Source organism: Cibotium barometz, chromosome 17 (assembly GCF_041138505.1).
Source record: "Cibotium barometz isolate CiBa-2024 chromosome 17, ASM4113850v1, whole genome shotgun sequence".
In the NCBI taxonomy this organism is placed as follows: Eukaryota; Viridiplantae; Streptophyta; class Polypodiopsida; order Cyatheales; family Cibotiaceae; genus Cibotium; species Cibotium barometz.
This window is the reverse complement of record NC_141062.1, coordinates 24521323-24537352: the sequence shown is the minus strand read 5'-3', so window position 1 is coordinate 24537352 and position 16030 is coordinate 24521323. Positions and strand designations below refer to the sequence as shown.

Sequence of the window (16030 nt, the reverse complement as noted above, 5' to 3'; positions counted from 1 at the left end):
AACAAATATGCTGATGTAGGACATCCAAGCCGATGTCGATGTCGACGCACAAGATCTGTGATGCCGAGCACACCACGGGGATGACCCACAAGTATCTCTCACCGGGCTAGTACCAGATCCAATATCCAAATCCAATGGATCCCAAGTCCAATGAATCCAAATCCAAATCCAAGTCCAAGTCCAAATCCTTGTCCAAAATCCAAGCTCCATGTCTAAGCTCTATGTTCCATGTTCATGTCCAAGCTTCATGCCCAAGCTCTATGTCCAAGTTCTTCATGTCTATGTCCAAGCTTCATGTTCCATGTCCAAGCTCTATGCCCAAGTTCCATGTCCAAGCTCTAAATCCACTCACTCATCCCATGAATAATCTCCACAATTACTATAGCCTTGTCGATGATGAAAACCCTAGAGATGCTCTTTCTGGCAAGAAAACTGATATAAAGCCTGTTTTAATGGTTTTCGGGCGATAAAAAGCTCCAAAAAGCAGTTTTTTACGATTTTTTTGAGCAGATTTATGGTTTTTGGATTTTTTAGGGTTTTTGAAATTCTCTCTCCGTACAGTCTGTACAGCTGTACGGATCCGTACAGTCGCACAAAAAGATGGTGTGGTGGCACTGCAGTTGCTGGAGGCGCTCGGGTAGCGATGAAGAACTCCATGATTTGGTTCATAGATGATGAAGAAGAAGCTAATCACCATGCTTGAACGAAGATGGCAACGCGATGAAGAGGTTCTTCTTCAACTTCATGCTCAAGAGAGACTCATGCTTCTGTTATACTTGGGGAAGCCTCGGGGAATCACCACGCTTGAACGAAGATGGCAACGCGATGAAGAGGTTCTTCTTCAACTTCATGCTCAAGAGAGGCTCATGCTTCTGTTATACTTGGGGAAGCCTTGCTTTTTGCCAAAAAGTGATGCTTTTGCTTTGCTTTTGCCTTTTTATTAAGTATTATTAATAATAGCCAAAGTTCTTGATTTGTGCTTTTACAACTTCAGGGCCTTGCTTTTTGGCCTTAGAGCTGCTTTTTGAGAAAGCGGCTTTTAGCTTTTTGGTTCGGCTTATTCTCCTCTTTCCAATGGTGCCCTTGGCTTGCGGTCAACCGTGTTTGAGTTTTTTCTTTTTCTTGCTTTTTGACCAAGAATGGTTCTTTTTCTTGATCAAATCTTATGGACCCTGTCCCCATGTCTTCTTCCACCTGTCTGGTGTCCAGGCATGGATTTCATCATGTGAAATAGAGCTAGGAGGACCAAATATTTACAAGCTTCTTCAGGCCTATCAGCGAACCACATCCCCCTCCCCCTGTATCATCTACCTTCCGACAAGGGCTCACAATACAAAGAGCCACGGAGGTCAGAGCTACCACGAGGCCACAACTACCTGTATGCAGACCACCACTACTCTATCATGCCCAGATCCAGGCATGATACCGCAGAGCCATGGAGGAGAGAGTCCAGAGGCTACACCAGGGTACAACAAATGTGAGAGTCCTCCTGCCCCATGCCCCATGTATGATGTACTACACCCGGCCATCTCCACCTATCATGATTGTACATCTATAGCATGCTAGATAGTGACTACATAGTGAGCTGCATATGACTAGGATTAGCTTTTGATTTCAGTTTTTCTTTCCATGATACTCAAGACATGGACTTGTTGTATACAGATTTGTCTCATAGGCCAATCTGGCCTTCCGTCAACGTTAATATATCTTTTCTTTCTTTCTTTTCTCTCTCTCTCTCTCTCTCTCTCTCTCTCTCTCTCTCTCTCTCCCCCCCCCCCCCACCCTATCTCATCACTTATTGTACCCTATACCTAGCATAGCAGGATCTAGATTTTTCATCTTGTATAATCTCAGAGTCTAAGATTTTAGCTTTCAGTTTTCAGCTTTAATTTATTGTTGCTTTTTCTTATTTCATCCATGATGAGATTTCATGGACACTATGTGCACATCATTTTGAACTCAGAGACTCTTTGGGTCTTTTGAAGACGTTAATATCTCTCTCTCTCTCTTTGTGTGCACATGCACTGTTGATGCTTTATTTTTTTTTCTGGGAAAAAGATCCTTCTATTAGTTAAAGAAAAAACAGCCACAAAGGGCTAGATACAACCACGAAGGGCTAAATACAAACTCACCTCATTTAAGGGCGGGAATCACATGATTATACGAGGAAGAGACGCTTCTCCTCTGGCTGGCCGCTCTATGAGGAGAAGGCTATCTCATGGGGGGGGGATGGGGGGGGGGGGGGGGAACAACCACACAGGTGGTCTGTAATGCCAAATGGGGTCACCGCCTCTATCTGTGAGGAAAGGGCCAAGCCTCCAAAGCCTCAAGAAAGCTTCCCACCGCTTCCACATGCGGTCAGAACCTCCCTATAACTTCCCCCACTGACAGCAGAGGGTGTGAATGATATCAAGCCATATGCTCCTGATGGTCTCAGCCGGCGGAGTGTGGGTACCCTTGATGGCCTCGCTGCATCTAGCACGCCAAATGTGCCTGGCTGCTATGCTACTACAAATCTCCCATCTCTAGCATGAGCCTAGTTGCCAGTTGCGTGTAGGTGGGGCTGTGACTGGTACTGCTACAATACGATGGTGAGAGACCTAAAGACCTAGCTCTCCTCCATCCTCCTCATAAGCCCTGACCACTCCAGCATCTGTGACCCAAGCGACAGTGCCCCATGTAATGATTCGGGTCGATGCCTTGTCCATAGCGAAGATGCAGAGAATCCACTGCCAAATCTGTTGAGCCTTTGGGCAATCCCAAAGGCAATATCTCTACGACTCTTGGGGGTGGCCGCACTGTGGACAAGTTGCTGGCCGACCTCCAACTGCCAACCAAGTACCGACCGCCAAACTCCTATGTGCCATCAACCAAAGAAAGAGGGTGATCTTTCTAGGCGGAAATCTGTCCCATAGTCTCTTCCGGAAGTCGCAAAGGAAGCGATGTGAGAGGCCCTGAGACTGCCAATGTGTTGCTATTGCCGGTGTGCCATCCATCTCAGGCATCTGGATCCTGCGGCCTAGCCGCACAGTATATGCAAAAAAGGGGGCATCCAGACTCTCCTCCTGATCCGTTGGATCATGCCAAGTCCACTCTCTCGGGTCCCAGTGAAGGCACGTAAGAGGTTGGCACTCCCAAATCCATCTCTGCCTGGGGCGATGCTGGATCTATGTTCCATTCCCATGCCCGAAAACCAATCACCCTCACCCTCTGCAAGGTGCAACCAATGAAATCCTCCAATAGAAAAAGCGGGCAGACCACTATCCTCATCTGCTCTGTGGACCGCCACTAGGATATTGTGTCTGGTAAACACGCCTAGCCACAGTGGGGGGAGTTAGCCACTCCTGAGGGATAGCTGAGTCGATGTCGATGCTGAGCCTATGTCTACGCCGGATCCCTGTCAAGCCTCTCTCCTGCACCTCCGGGGGTAGCTACCTATGGGCGATCCAATTATAGAGACCTGGTTGGTCCCATGCTCAAGGCTTCTCAAGAAACATGCGGTCGGTCCCTAGCATGTGGCCACTAGGTAAACGGATCAAGGGGTTCCAGACCAAAGGCTGTCGAAGCCGCTTCTTTGAGGCAACTGGAGCTATCTGTCTGAGGGCAGGCCTAAGGTGCTCCCAAGCACAAAGTAAACTGGCTGCAAATCTGTCCTCAAAAGCCCGGCTAAAACAATGGGCTTGCATCTTTGTGAAGATCCATCTAGTACTCTGCGGCCAAGGGCCCTCACCCTCAAGACTTGGAGTGCAGGCTGAAATCCGGGCCAATAGAAAATCCTTCCAGACTCACCACCGGGAAGGAGGCCTCTAACAATCAGCTTGCCCAGCAGGGCACGGCTTTAAATAGCCAGGTCAATGAGGCCTAGCCCCCCTCTGCAACGTGGTTGAATAATCACTCTCCATGCCACCTTGGCCCTGGCTGGCCTCCCATCACTTCCGGCCCATAAGAAATTCCGGATCAATTGCTGTACCTGGCCAATACATGCCCAAGAAAAGGCCCAGCACGAAGTGATGTACCACTTGGTGGCAAGAAGTACCTGGTTCGCCACCACCACCCTGCCTGCTAGGGAGAGCATCGTCGAGCTCTAATATAGAAGCTTCTTCTGAATACTCAGAAGAGGGAGAGAGATCAATGCCAACCTGGCAACCAAGATATCAAACTGGAGTGTCCCTCGAGACCCATTGGAAATCCTCAATTGGTCGCCAAGTCGGGGCGGATGCTAGGCCTACCCAAAAACCACACGACTTGTGCCAGTTGATCTATGCTCCTGATGCGCGATAGAAAACCTCGGTCGCCTCCACAAATCATTGTAGATTCCCCACACCTCCTGCAAGAAGCAAGGAAAGTTGTTGTGTCTTTTGCAAACTCTGAGTCCAACAGCTCCTCCTGTGTGAGGAGGGGAAGACGCAATCCCTGAAGCCCGGTCTCCTGGGTGGAGAGAAAACTACTCATGGCCTCGACGACAAATAGGAAGAGGTAATGTGCCAAAGGACAGCCCTGTCGAACCGAGCGGGAGAGGGGGAATCTGTCGCCACAGGCTGCCTGAATGAGAACTTGGCTGTGTGAGGCTAAGTAAAGTCCTGAGACTCGACAAATCCACTCCATGGGGAATCCCATCCGTCTCATAGTGCCCTCCAGAAAGCTCCAATCCACCCTATCATAAGCTTTCTCAAAGTCTAGGAGTAGCACTATGAGCCTTGAGGTCGTGCTGCCGCATTTTGGCTGAAGCTGTCACCTCCCAAAAGGTAAAGATGTTGGCGATTGGGGGGGCGGGGGATGTGAAGCAATAGCTCCATCCTGGCCACGCAACCTACGAATACCGTCTCTCCCCCTGTGGGGGCCGGCTATCTCAAAGAAATCCCGTGTGACTATGACTCTGTCGCTTGCCTGAGTCCAGAAAGAGGCCCTGGCATGATACCTGTACTCCACCCTCCTCTCCGCTATGGATCTAATCTCCGTGCAAGCGGCGGCAAGGTGACTCTCGATCCGCTGGCTATCCGGGACCTATCCTAAAGTGGCTGTAAAGAGGCAAGACGACTCCTCAAACTCCTCTCCTTCTTCCAAAAACCCTCTAATCAGCTCTGGGCTGCCTCCTGCAAGAAACTGTTGATCTCCCATAAGCCCTCATCCAAAGTGCACGCAGCAGAGCCTGAAAGAAAATCCAATCCCACCCATATCTGCTCTATCCTGCTGCATATCTCGGGGTCTTGAATGAGGCTGTCTGGAATCCTCGAGTTCACATGCATGTCATGTCTCCAGGGGTCCTCTATGGACAAAATAACCGGAGCGTGATCAGAAAATGAAGTACCCACCAAAATACCAATCATACCCCCTCGTCTGCAAGCCCAGTCATCAACATAAAACGTGTCAGGTCTAGAGAGGTTGGGGCCGGTGCTGCTAAAGGCTCCCAGGGCTACGCCCAAACTCTGGAAGATGGCAAGGGTCTTGTCCCCTGACTACAAGAATCTCCTCCCAAGTGGAGTACTCTGCTTCTGAAACTGTGGCCATGCCACCTCCAAGTCTGTCCTCTGCTGCCTCTATCATGTTAAAGTAACCGCCCAAGCACCAAAAGTCAGCCTGAGGGAGGGCCTGCCGTAGTGAGCTTCAAAAGAGGGCTCTACCTATAGCAAGGTTTGGAGCATAAACATTGAGGAAGCCAACACTATCCTCTCCAATAGTAATGGTAATCCATTGTGGCCGCCCTGGGACAATGACTCCTGAGCCAGTCACTGCTGGCAGCAGCTGCTCACTAACAGATACACACACGCCTCCATGCGTCCCTGAGGGGCCGAAGGATGGGGACCAGAAAGTGTGACTCCTACCTGGAAGAATCTTCTCGCATCTGCAGGTGCGCCCCTCTGAGAGATGATGCTCCTGGAGGAAAATAATGTCTATGGGTCCCCCCACTATGTCCCTCTGAAGCTCGCCTCGTAGGACGCCTCATCTATGAAAGCACTGAGGCCCCCCTAAACCCTAAATGTTCCATGAAACAATCCGCATATCAATCTCGGTGTGATGCGGCACTAGTGGAACTGCCCTCCACTCGAAGAGTCATATGCATGCTCTGGACTCCATCGATCACATTAGATGTATCTATAAGAGGGGGGAAGAGGTACCACAACAGAAGTATGCATGAACACAGAGAGCGGCACCTCCAGACTGGAGGCTACCACCTCCCCATCGTGGCCTCGATGGACTGAACCTCCAAGCTCTATCCTAACCAGAGGCCAAAAATGGGTGAGAATGTCGATGATGCGGAGATTGTGGAGATGGTGGGAGAGCTCCACTGCCTGACCTTGGATGCCACCAACTCAGGATCCCACTCTGTCTGCAAGGCTGCACTGAAGGGGAAAGATAAGATCATCGTGCCATTATTTGGCGTAGTGGACCTAGAGTGGTGAAAAACCACACATACCCGAACAGGGCCTACTGTCTCCTCAAACATGTCGGTCCCTCCTGTCAGCAGACACCGGAAGAAAGTGTAGTCCATAGACTTTCCCAGGATCCTAGGGGCTCCACCTCTGGGGACTCTGGCGGGAGAGCCCTCATCGGGGAGGCGGCAATGGTCATCTCTACCGGATCAGAGAATCGGTGAATCGGAGTGGAAAGCTAAGGGGAGGGGCCCGCTGGGGGCTCAAAGAGCCCGGCTGGCCTCTCAGAACACTGGGGGTCAGGGGGATCTCGACGAGGGATCGGCCGCCATACTGGTGAGGCCGGAGGGGCCACTCCGAGCGTGGAGAGGGCCGTCACCAATGGGAAAATGCTAAGATAAATGCTCGTAACGGTTCACTGACAAAACCGAATCCTCCTGAGATCTGCCAGCCTAGCGCGCTTAGTGGCGATGCTCGCCTTTGGTGATCATCTGGCAGCCCGGGCGTGGTCCAACTGTCCGCCACTCACCCGTCCACCACTGGGTCACCCGAAGTCGGGGCCTAGTACTCTACTGCCTAAGGACTAGTCCCTCTCTACCCCCTGGTGAGTGTGAGCACGAGAAGCGGGGGGAGGAACCATCGGAAGTGGTCTCCTGGACTGTTGTCGAGGGCAAGCTCTAGCTAAATGACCCATTTGTCTGCAAATGAAGCATTGGCCTGGAAGGCTAGAATACTCCACGCGCTGCTGTATGGGGTCTCCTCGGAGGCTAGGAATAGATATACAATGCGTTACAGACTCCGGCAAGGCCACACATATGTGGAGGGATGGAATCTCAACTGCCCTCGCGAGGCCCAAGGCAACGGAGGGGGGGGGGGCTCCATCACTCTCCCCATGGCACCACCAATCACCGGGAGAAGAGGAAGGTACTCCTTCCTAAGGCCTACGAAGCAAACTGTCACTGGGAAGCCCAAAACGCCAGCTAATGGATCAGACACAAGATCGAAGCCGTGTTGCCGCTGTGCAAAGAAGGCCTGTGTCATACGCAGTGCTAGGGGACTCAGCTGCATGACGCGGTCCAACGCAGATGGCGAGTCGAACTCCACTTGGTAGTATCCGCGCCCCAGAGGGTGAATATTGATGATCTTTGTAGGTTCGCCAATGAGGCTGGCTTTAAAAAGATCCCTGAGCTGTCCACGCGCAGGGCAGCTACCAACAACAATTTCGCAGACCAGGGTGGAGGCCTCAAGTGAGGCAACAGTCGCGGCAAGAACCTGTAGATCCGCTTCGGAGAAGGAAATGCAAGCAACAGCGGCTTCGGTCAGGGATAACAGAGCAGCTGCCATGGAGTCCTCTTGAGGGTGAAGACTAGAAAATACCGAAGCTTGCCGAATAAAGCTGAAAACCCCAGACGCTAAGAAGCATCAACCTTAACGGGAGGGGAGAGAGGAGAGGGGCAGGGAAACAAAGAGGAGGAAGGAAAGAAAAGGGGGGGGAGTAGGCCTCCCTAACGAGTGCTTCATATATCAACACATGCCTTTCGTTTGTGATTCCCCAAAATGTGCAAATGCCCAAACAAAGGATGGAGGACACTATGAAACTTGGCTGTCCATGGCACTGATGAGAGCTCCGCTTTACTCACCTTCTCTATTAGACCACACAGAAGGCTCGACAGAGCAGAGCCCCCTTTGGAGGATTTTCAATGGATGCACCTTGCAGAGGGTGAGGATGATTGGTTTTCATGAGCATAGTTGGCACATAGACCCTCCACCGGCCCAGGTGGGCAGAGAGGGATTCTGGTGGCTATGGATTTGGGAGGGTCGCCCTCTTATGCGCATCTAGTGGGATGCGGGGGAGTGCACATGCTATGATAGTGAGGAGGCTCCTGGCACCCCTTTCTTTACTTACAGTGCACGGCTGGGCCACAAGATTCAGATGCCCGTGATCGAGAGCACTCCAGCTGCAGTAGGGCACTGGCAGTCTCAGGGCCTCCATCCTTAGTTTCTCTCAGATTTCTAGAAGAGGCTGTGGGATAGTTTTTGGCCGCGAAGATCACTCTTTTGCTGTGGTAGCTGGCACATCGAAGCCTGGGTCCGGCACTTGGCTGGCCATTGGAGGTAGGCCAGCAGTCTGTTCGAGGTGTGGCCATCTACAAGAGTCACGACATTGCCTTTGGGATTGCCTGAAGGCTGAGCAGGTTTGGCAGAGGATTCTCTGCATCTTCACTATGGACTAGGCCCCCTCCCGCACAGTTACTTGGGCCACTGAGGCCGAGGCCACCATGGCATATGAGGAGGATGGTGGGGGACTTACCTTGTGGGTCTTTCATCTCCAGATTTCTGCAGTTCTAGTTCTAGCTCCCTCCATTGATCATCAGACTCCGGGTTCCAACCAAAGATGGGAGATTTGCAGCAGTATTGTTGCGTGGCATATTTGGAGAGCGCGTTGTAGCGAGGCCATCGAGGGCACCCTCACGCCACCAGCGGAGTCCATCTGGAACATCTAGTCCTTTTCTCAGCAACAGTGGTGGTGAGCCCACTTGGCACTATAGAAATCCTGGGTGGTTGTTCGCTCCCCCATTGTATGAGGTAGCCTTCTCCCTGAGCGGCCAGCCAGGGAAGAAGAGCATCCTTCCCCTTTTCAGTTTTCTTGATTCTCGCTTCCCTCTATGGAGCTGAGTTTGTACTTAGCCATTATGGCTGTTTTGTTCGGTAACTAATAGAAGGATCTCTTTCCCAGAAAAAAAAAAAAAAAGGCTAGAGTGATGATATCCAGGCAGCATCAAATGAAAGCACCTTTTTATATTTTATTTTTGGTTTTTTCTACGGTAGATGTTTACGGATGATTGGGGTGCAGCTGTTTGAAATACTCTCGATTCCAGACTTTCCAGTTGAGAAGTGCAGTTTTGTGGAGGAGCTAATTCAGCAGGTAACCTTTATCACACTATGCAATCCTTCTTAGTGGGAATTTAGAGCACTTGAAGATGAGTTTGTCTACTTTCCTCGTTTTGCAGGCATACCTTTACAACAAAGGGGCTGTTGCAAAAGAGCTTTCTCACTATCACAGTGAGATATGCCAGGTGACTGCTGCAGTTGGAGAAAGGTAACCTTGGTGCTTAATGTGAAGGTTGTTCACAGAGAAACCCCTGCCCATTGGACAGGGGCGGGGGATTAGACGGGGGATCTGAAGGCCAGGAAGTCAAGATGGGCTGGCCAGCCTGGGTGCAACTATGTCTGTCCCACCCTCACTTCAATTGGTGGGCTTGGAGTCTCTATGGGCACACGTATATCTTGGGAAGTCTTGGGTGTGGTCTATCTTTCCAAGTGAAGTCCTACCACCCTCCTTCGAGTTAGCCTCTACAAGGATGTAATGTGTTTGTGATTTAAGTGACTCCTCTGTGAGTTGCTTTACCTGGTGGAGGAACAGGCCCATTATAGGCTACAAAATAAAAGGCCAATTCCATGGTATACATATAGATAGGTTGGCATATATTTTTCATGGACAAGGTAGAAAAGTTGGGCAAAGTTTTCAAAATTTATATCTTACTAATGTATTTTGGTGATTTTTTCTACAGCATTAGTGATTCGGAGTGTTTTTTTTAATAGCTAGAAATATTCCTTGTAAAATACCCCAAAACGTCTTTGAGGACATTGTAAAATGGACATTACGCTAAAAAGAGCACCTATTTTTTCCTTGGACCCACGCTTCTTTGATTGGGTGTATTGAATATACTCTGATGGTTCGAAACCCTTCTTGAATAATCATTTAGTGAACATTGAATACAAGTAAAGCCAATGAAATTTGATACTTTAAAAGTATACCAAACACCTTTGAGAGAAATTAACAAGAGATCTGGTCACCATTTCTTGAATTGTATTGACCAAGTTAACTATGGGATGCTTGAAGAGAAAGGATTAAAACCTCGCAAAACACGATTCATCTTTCTAGTACTTTCCCTGGATAAGGTTGTAAAATCCAAAGAGATAAAGGTCTCTCTCTAATGGCTCGTCTTGCATCCTCGAGTAATATGTGTGAATACCGTTTCTAGACACTTGATGTCCTATTACCTTGGATGTACTTTTCATTTCCAAAATGAAGATGGTGTCTATAGTATTTCTTGAAATATGTCTTGCATTTTGCAATCCTCAGAAATGCATTGTGGGTCTCATTACACGCTTTTCTATGCTTTGGGGGATCCTTACATTGTACGAGCCCATCACCGGCAGAGTAAGGACCCCGAGGGTGACTCAAATGTCATACACAGCACTATCGGAGTGAAACAAGGCTGCCCCATGTGTCCTAATCTCTTTTGATGAGATATCTGACTACATAGATAGACAAGGAGGACCAAGAGCACAGTTGGTAGGAGTCTTGATACCTATCTTATTGTATGCAGATGACATTGTCCTTATCTCTGATTCACAGAGGGGTTGCAAAGGCACTTAGATGCATTATGGGATTTTTGGGAGGATCGGGACCTTACAGTGAACCTTTAGAAGACCAAGGTTATGATCTTTAACACATCCCCACAATGGGTAAATAGCAAATCCACACCTCACTTTACATATAGTGGGCAGCCCGTGGAGTATGTGGCCTCTTATGTATATCTTGGGATCACTTTTGCCAAGCCTCAGTTCCCTATGCGGAAGGCATTTGAAAGCAGATTGATGCAAGGGTATGCAACTATTGGCTCACTTGAGAGGCATTGCAGTTTCAAGAGCCAAGGACGAAGCTGTGGCTGTTTGACACATTAGTCACACATGCATTATTGTTTGGAGCTCCCATTTGGGGTCCCAGTTTATACCATAGGAGAAGATGGATAAGGGAGTGAGCTGTGATAGATACAGGAGAGGTATATGATGGCTGGAAGTCGATGGAGAGGCCACTAGTGATGATGATCTCGCACATGATCCAGGAGTAAGCCTTCAATGCCACATGATATTGTGCGAGCGGAGATGGGGATTGCTCCTATCGTGATAGAGGCTCTTTTCAAGACAATGACATACTAGCAACAATTACGGGAGCTCCCACCAGATAGATGCCCTGGAGTCCTCAAGAGACAACTGGCACTTGATGGAGACACACAGTGTTGGTATGCACAGGTGAGCACTTGGTTTGGTATGCATGGCTTGCAGATGGGGGCACTCCCACTATTTCAGTACATCATAGAGGACCCTTCCTTTGCTCTCAATCGCACAGGATTGAACAGGGTGATCAGGAAGTACATTGTGAGATTGGATACTCAAGAGGACCTGGCATCCATCCCTCCAATGCCTAGGGACGAGGATGGCTTTCTACATATACACTTTCACATGACGGAGGAGGGCTTCATTATACGCCACTACATGGATTCACATCTCTCATTTGGGGTGTGGTGTGCGATTGGACAGATCCACATCTCATCCCACCAGTTGAGAGTGGAGACAGCCAGATATGGACTAAGAGCAGCTACACCAGAGGATAGGACATGCCAGCTTCGCCATACACATGTTGAGACAGAGGCTCATTATGTATATATATGCCTAGTATACTATGAGATCAAGGGGAGGTTCCACTGCCTCTTCTGAGAGGGACCCGGACCATTCTCTAGGATCATGGATTTTCCAAATGAGAGACGCCTAGGGCTCATTCTTCTGGAGCTCTGGAGACACAGGAAATCCTTACTACGGCCCAGATTAGCTGCACCTACTCGAGAACCAGCATAGAGACCTCTCATTGACTTCCAGACTAGAGCCCCGAGAGTAGATCCACCCACTCCCCCCAACCTCCAAGCTAATGCAGGAGCTCAACCGAGAGGAGTGACATTAGACAAAGCCACCAAGCTATGAAGAGCCCGACACCCCGACATAGTGGCCGCCCGCCACCCACACCCACGGGACCTCAGGAGAATCAAAGCCATCATTTCCCACCACCACACGACTTTCTCCCGTCGGCTCAACATTACTACACTGGGTACCATGTTCCAGCGCCCTATGTGATATTCTTGGATGATGCAAGAGCTTGAGGCTCTTTGAAATTTAACGGATATTTTCTTGCAGTTTTACTTTCAGTACCATGATGATGTATTCCATGGACATGATGTAACATTTTGGTCTCATAGGTCATTTTGGCCTTTAAAGACATTAATACAACTTAATCTCTCTCTCTCTCTCTCTCTCTCTCTCTCTCTCTCTCTCTCTCTCTCTCTCTCTCTCGTGTTCTCTCCCCACCGATGTGACATGCTCTTATTAGAGCAGCTTGCCATTCTCTTTGCCATTAGGTCAATTCTAGTCGAGGTCGGTATCATCATTAGGTGATCATGACAACTAGATAAGAAGTTGATTACATGTACATACATTAGTCTTAGATGTCTTCTTTTTACCTTTTCCTTTAGTTTTCCATGGCTTAATATATCCATGGTACCATTGTATCACTTTTGGCCTTACATACGCTTGGGGTCTTTGTAGACGTTAACATTACCCTCTCTCTCTCTCTCTCTCTCTCTCTCTCTCATACACACACACACACACACAACATTGATCGTGTGCCTTCTCTCCTCGGTCAGGGCACGTGTACCCAAGAGCCACATGTCTCAACCATTGCAGGACTGCTTTGCAACTTTGTATTATTCATGTTAAGAGCTTACCTCGCCTATGCCAAAACAAATGTCCTTGTTGGGAGTTTTGTCCTAAAGTCGTAAAATGCAACTTAGCAATTATGGGTGTGTTAGAACGTTATGCTTATTATCCTCACTTTATTGTTACACTAGAGAGTTTCCATGACTATGGGTGTGGAGGAATAGCTCTATCCGCCTAGACGGAGACAAGAAGACGGTTTCTCACGGTGCTTCGCACTCCAAGAGGTGCAATGTAGAGCAAATCATGAGAGAAAGAAGCCTACAATCAAACTTATCGATGCAAACATCCATCAATATATGAAAGCATTCAACAAAACACAAGCAAGCAAGAGATTAGGGAGAAGAGGGAGGCTTAGCAAGTATTCTATTGCAAGGGGAATGATTGTGTATTCCTTAATGTCAGAATTACCTTATGTACAAACGGTTAGTGTTCACAATAGCTTGAAAATGTTCTATGGCTAACTATTCCTAAGCTTAAGCAAGTATATACATGAAGTCTACGACTTTTCCATTTGGTAGGACAAGTTTGCAAACCATGTTAATCAGAGTGGTTAACATTTGACATTGTCTTTGATATGTTGGTTTTATCTAGGTAGCTAGTTTGTTTTTCTTTTGTTGCATGTTATAGTTATTTCATGATTTCATTGTAAAACTTTTGGTATAATAGAATCTCCTAGACCCTTCATTCTTTTGGAAATGATAATTCAACTCTCTTTCTCTCTCTCTCCCTTTGGAAGATTTCATTCTCTTTTTTAGGATGGACTTGGGTCCCTCTCACGGGTCATACAATATGAGAACTAGAGATGTATAGACAATGTAGCTGTTGAAGGTTGGCCGACACAAAGAGGTCATGTTGAGACAATACCACGAGAGAAATAGCCAGTATTCTGCCTTTGAGACCTCCATCACAGATTTCTTTGGGTCACCACCGTCGACTACAGAGGCCCAACTAGAGTATCAGGACAAACAAGGTGCTCTGGTCCCACGTACTCAAGGTGTCACTAGTGAGCCATGCGATCTCTTTGGATAGCTAGACGCCTTACATCTTTGACATCTCCTTCCATCCAACCAACTGAAATCTAGGGTATCCTTCGATGACATGGCAAGCTCTCATCACCGAGAGGAGATACTGTACTTTGCACTCTATTCTAGAGAAGGATAGTATTATTGCATGACCACACATTGTCATCATGCATCACGCATGGATACTTTAGCTTATGTAGTTTTTTCGTATATAGTTTGTTTTGTATGGTTCAATGTTTATCATAGATACATTATACTATCTTTTTGGTCTCATAGACTCTAAAGGTTTTTTAAAGGCATTAATATATCTTTCTTTCTTTCTCTCCTCAATATAGGCAATTGGTTTTCTCTGATTCGAACTATTCAGAAACTCGAGAATGGAAAGGCAAGAGATCATGAAGTCCTATAATCAGAGTTGTATGCCCATGGATGCATGATTCTCACCCCATATTTTCTCGTATCTTTATAATGAGTCCATTTACAAGGCCATTCTCAAACTTTTTAAAGCCATTGACTACGTCTCGTTATTCAAAGCTATGGTTCAACAAAGGGCGAGAGACTTCAATGATATGGCATGCATGTCCCGTCTTCATTGTTTCCATTGTATGGTCCAACACCATGTTGCTGAGTGTCCTCATAGAGTCGCCATTGTCACATTAAGTATCCCAACTTCATCTTCGAATCTAGTGCCAAAGACACATGTTATAAGTGTGGATTTGAACATGCTTTCAAGAATTGTTCTAACATAGTCACCCCATGGTTGGAGTATCATTCCACTTTCACGAGCCTTAACTTGCTAAGTGTACAAAGTGGTCTTATTCATATACAGTTCCCCTCAATGCCATCACAAGGCTCCAAACTAAGTGAAGATAGTTGTCAAGAAAATATCCTAGAGGTAGTTAAAAAGCAAAAAGCTCGGGCTTCGAGTTGCCAAAGAGCTTGAGGCAGAGCCTCTCAAAAGGATAAGCGACTGGAATTTGAGGTCTAAAGAATAAAATCTTGAAGAGAACATGGAAATGCAATGCAGAATTGGTTGTCAAGGGCAACGACATCATGCCCATTGAAAGTGGTTCGAATGATAGCTTTGAAGCTGCCTCCTTATCTCGGAGACAATGATTGATCTCCTGCTCAAACTAGCTCTTCCCAAAGAGGAGAAACTCATTGACTATGTAAACCTTGCAAAGAAACTCAAAGAATACCCCAACCCCCGCGTTGGAGAAAGAGCGAATGAAACAAGCCCGTGCACTTATAAGGAAGGTGTGAGTTGCAATACTTGAGTAAGTGGTTAAGTACGAATCACTAACCTTGCATGTATGTATCCAAGACCCTATTCCAGAGTCAACATGAGAGACAAAAGATTGGTTCATGATTGGAAAACCAATCACAGATACATACGCAAGGGTAATCAATCCTTGAAAATAAACTTGAAAGCATGGAACACTCAACCTATGGGTCGAGGCATTCTCGCGGATGAGTCTAACACAACCGCTTGAACCACGTCAATTGACATTTGTAGAGCTTATAACAAGATTTTAGATGGTGGAGATGAGGACCACGAATATGAACCCCTCTCGGAGCCTGCCGACTTCGAGGATTGAATTCACATTTATATGACCATTTACACTCTTCCACAGAAGCTTTGGGCAAGGTTTGCATGATTGGACAATGCCGAAATCACATCCTTGTTCGTGCTAGTGGTGCATTTAAATCAAAACCAGAGTGATGGAACTTGCTTGCCTTAAGAAAGAGTTTCCCCACCAAAAGACCACCTAACTGCATGACCCACCTTGGTTTGACACTAGGGCTAGCCAGAATGTGTTATCTTAGGAGACGTGGACCTTATTAGGCCACCCACTACCATTCACATCAACGATTATCGGTGAGCAATTCCCAATCCATGACAATTGGTTGTTTTGATTGAAGCTTGAAGTTGGAACTAAGACTACGTCTTACAAGTTTTATGTTACCCTTGCAAAGGTATAATGAAAAAGAGCATCATCCTTGGGAGAGGATGAATTGTAG

General features: G+C 47.5%; 1 protein-coding gene across 5 annotated transcripts in view; it reads left to right on the top strand.

Annotated features, from left to right (window-relative positions):
• Nucleotides 1–10184, top strand: part of LOC147629811 (uncharacterized) — a 162894-nt gene extending 152710 nt beyond the window's left edge. For all 5 annotated transcript variants that reach the window (XM_086811338.1, XM_086811335.1, XM_086811340.1 and 2 more), the window contains 2 exons: nt 9226–9297; nt 9383–10184. In XM_086811338.1, the coding sequence (XP_086667464.1) occupies nt 9226–9297; nt 9383–9475 (165 nt within the window). In that variant the 3' untranslated portion in view covers nt 9476–10184. The remainder of the gene's footprint in view (nt 1–9225; nt 9298–9382) is intronic.
• The last annotated feature ends 5846 nt before the right edge of the window (nt 10185–16030 follow it).